This window comes from Charadrius vociferus, unplaced genomic scaffold, assembly GCF_000708025.1.
Source record: "Charadrius vociferus isolate BGI_N301 unplaced genomic scaffold, ASM70802v2 scaffold266, whole genome shotgun sequence".
Classification (NCBI taxonomy): Eukaryota; Metazoa; Chordata; class Aves; order Charadriiformes; family Charadriidae; genus Charadrius; species Charadrius vociferus.
The window spans coordinates 2,954,128-2,956,466 of record NW_009649114.1 but is presented as its reverse complement, the minus strand read 5'-3'; the positions used below and the strand labels follow the sequence as shown (position 1 = coordinate 2,956,466).

Here is a 2,339-nt window from a genome sequence, read left to right as displayed (position 1 = left end):
TCCCAGACCACCCCGCCCCGGCGGGAGCCAGCCAGCAGAGCGATGCCCGGCCGAGCAGCCACGACCCACGCGGCCAACGAGGCAAAACCCTCCGGCGAACCCGCAGCGGGGGGAGCGGGGCATTTTGGGCAGCGGCACGGCCGGGGGTCTCGCTGCCCGCTCGCCTTGCAGCCATCGCAGCGCCTGCGCAGCGCAGGATTGAAGCGCTTTATTTGCTTTTTTTTCCTGATGTGCCTGAATGCAGCGCTGGGAAGAGCCTTGGGGGGGGCGAGGGGGGAAGAAACCGCAAAGAAAAGCAAATAACTGAGAGGTGCCAGCCGTCCCGGAGGGCCGAGCCCCGGTGTGGCCACGCCGGGCATCCCTTGCCGCAGGGACAGGCTCCCGGGTGGGTTTTGGCATTTCCAAAAAACCATTAGGACCTGACTCTGGGAGAAGGGTCCTGTTTTCCCACTGGGAAGCCAAGCCGAGTCCCGGAGCGACCCACGTGCGCCTCACCGCAGCGCAGGATAGGGCAGGGTCCGGCCACAGGATACAGGGACGGCAACAGCACATGAAAATCCTCTTAAGCCTCTCGGTGCTGCGGCAAGGAAACGGCAGCAGCCCGTTGTTTTTACCTCCCTCGCGGTGATAGCTATCGAGAAGGCAGACCGCTACTTTTCCGGCCATTAAAACAAGCGCCTGGATATCCTGATAGGGTTTGCATGGAGCAGGGCTGAGTCTAGACCAGACCTGCGCCTGGAAAAGAGATTCAACACCCGCCCGTGTCCGGGCAGGGAGACGGTGCGGCCGCTGCCGTGAGGATTGCACCGGTCACCCCACGGCTGCTCCTGGCTCTTCCCATCCAGCCCCGGGTGACAGTCTGGCGATGGCCGGGACGGCTCCCCGGGCTGTGGGACTCCGGGGAGCTGTGGGATGGATCGTTAATCAGCCCCGTGTACAAATTAGTGGCAGCAGCTGCCACGGAGAGAGGCAGGTCGCTGCTCGGGTAGGACCCCCGTGGGGAAGGGTGCCTGCACGGCACCCCACTGCGGGATGCCGAAGCCACCCCGAGCAAGAGGTGGAGGCACTGAGCAGAGTGGGCAACCAATATTTCAAGCCTTTTTTTTTTTTTAAAGGGGACTTGAAATTACAGTAGCTGGGATGAAAAGAACGGCTGCCTTAAAGAAACCCCGAATCCAACAATGTCATCACCGGTGTGGGGCTATTTTCTCAGCGCAGCTCTACGTACACCCTCTGTGCCCTGAGCACTGGCCACCCAAACCCAACTGGGATGTTCTTTGGGACACGGCCCTTCCGCTGCGTTTTGCCGCGCACACGGGCCAGGCAGGCACACGAACCGCATCTCCCGGGTGCGGCGAGAGCAGAGACGTGATGCCCCGGGCTCAGCGCAGCCCTTCGCTTCCCCCGGGGGGAGCCCGAAGGTCCGAGGCCACCTCGCCGGCCGGCCCCAGGGCTTGCAAACAGGGGAAGCGGGAGGCACGATCTGCTTTTCCAGGCGGCCAGTCCTGGCTTCTCCAGAGCGTTTCCACAGGCCTGGAGCCGCCCCGGCTTCCAATGACTCATCCCCTTTTCCGCCTGGACGTGGCCACGGCCGCCCGTTCCCGCCCGGGGCTGCCCCTCGCCCAAATGGGAAACGACGAGCGCAGCCCGGAGCGCCGGAGGAGACGACGCAGCCCAAAACGTGACAGCCGAGGACAGATCGGGATTTACCATCCCTTCCCAAGCCCTGCCCGCCTCCTAAGTGGGCGATTTAATCCCCCGGCTCTCTCTGAGGCGCAGCCAAGCACGGCAGATGTAATTAGTGCGGAGCGCTAACAGACTCGCCTTGAAATAGTTTGCCTGTCGCAACTGCCCCTACGGCTGTCCCCTCCCGTCCCTGTCTCCTGGTGGGTAAACACCCGGCTGCCGGCATCCCTGGGGATGCATCTGGGGATGGTCGGACCCACCTTTGGCAAGGGTGGTTCCTGGCCACCCCCGCTCCTTAGGGCTGAGCTAAGGGGTCCCAAGGACCATCCCACCGTGGAGGTGGTTACAATAAATGCATAAATGCCCCCAGAGGCAAACAGAGGAGGGTAGGTGGTTTGGCCAAGCCACAGAAACAAGTCTAGGGAGGCTGTCTGAGATCCCTCCAGGCTCCTCTGCAAAGGACAAGCAGCAAGTCCCAGCTCCGGGCGAGCTGGAATGTCTGGGATCCCGGTCCCTGTCCCTGGCATGGATGCTCGGGGCCAGCATCGTCCCCGAGGCTGCTCATGGCAGTGATGGAGCTGCCCCAGCCCCGTCCCAGTCTCACCTCGAAACTTCTTGGGCGGGTTGTCCAGGTCGCCGGCGGCCGGGTCCAC

The 2,339-nt window shown here is 63.2% G+C and overlaps 1 protein-coding gene across 1 annotated transcript in view; it reads right to left on the bottom strand.

Annotated features, from left to right (window-relative positions):
* The window catches only part of ITPR3 (inositol 1,4,5-trisphosphate receptor, type 3), a 36,128-nt gene that overhangs the window by 32,682 nt on the left and 1,107 nt on the right, over positions 1-2,339 (bottom strand). The window contains exon 3 of the mRNA XM_009888311.1: positions 2,291-2,339. Coding sequence (XP_009886613.1) covers positions 2,291-2,339 — 49 coding nt within the window. The remainder of the gene's footprint in view (positions 1-2,290) is intronic.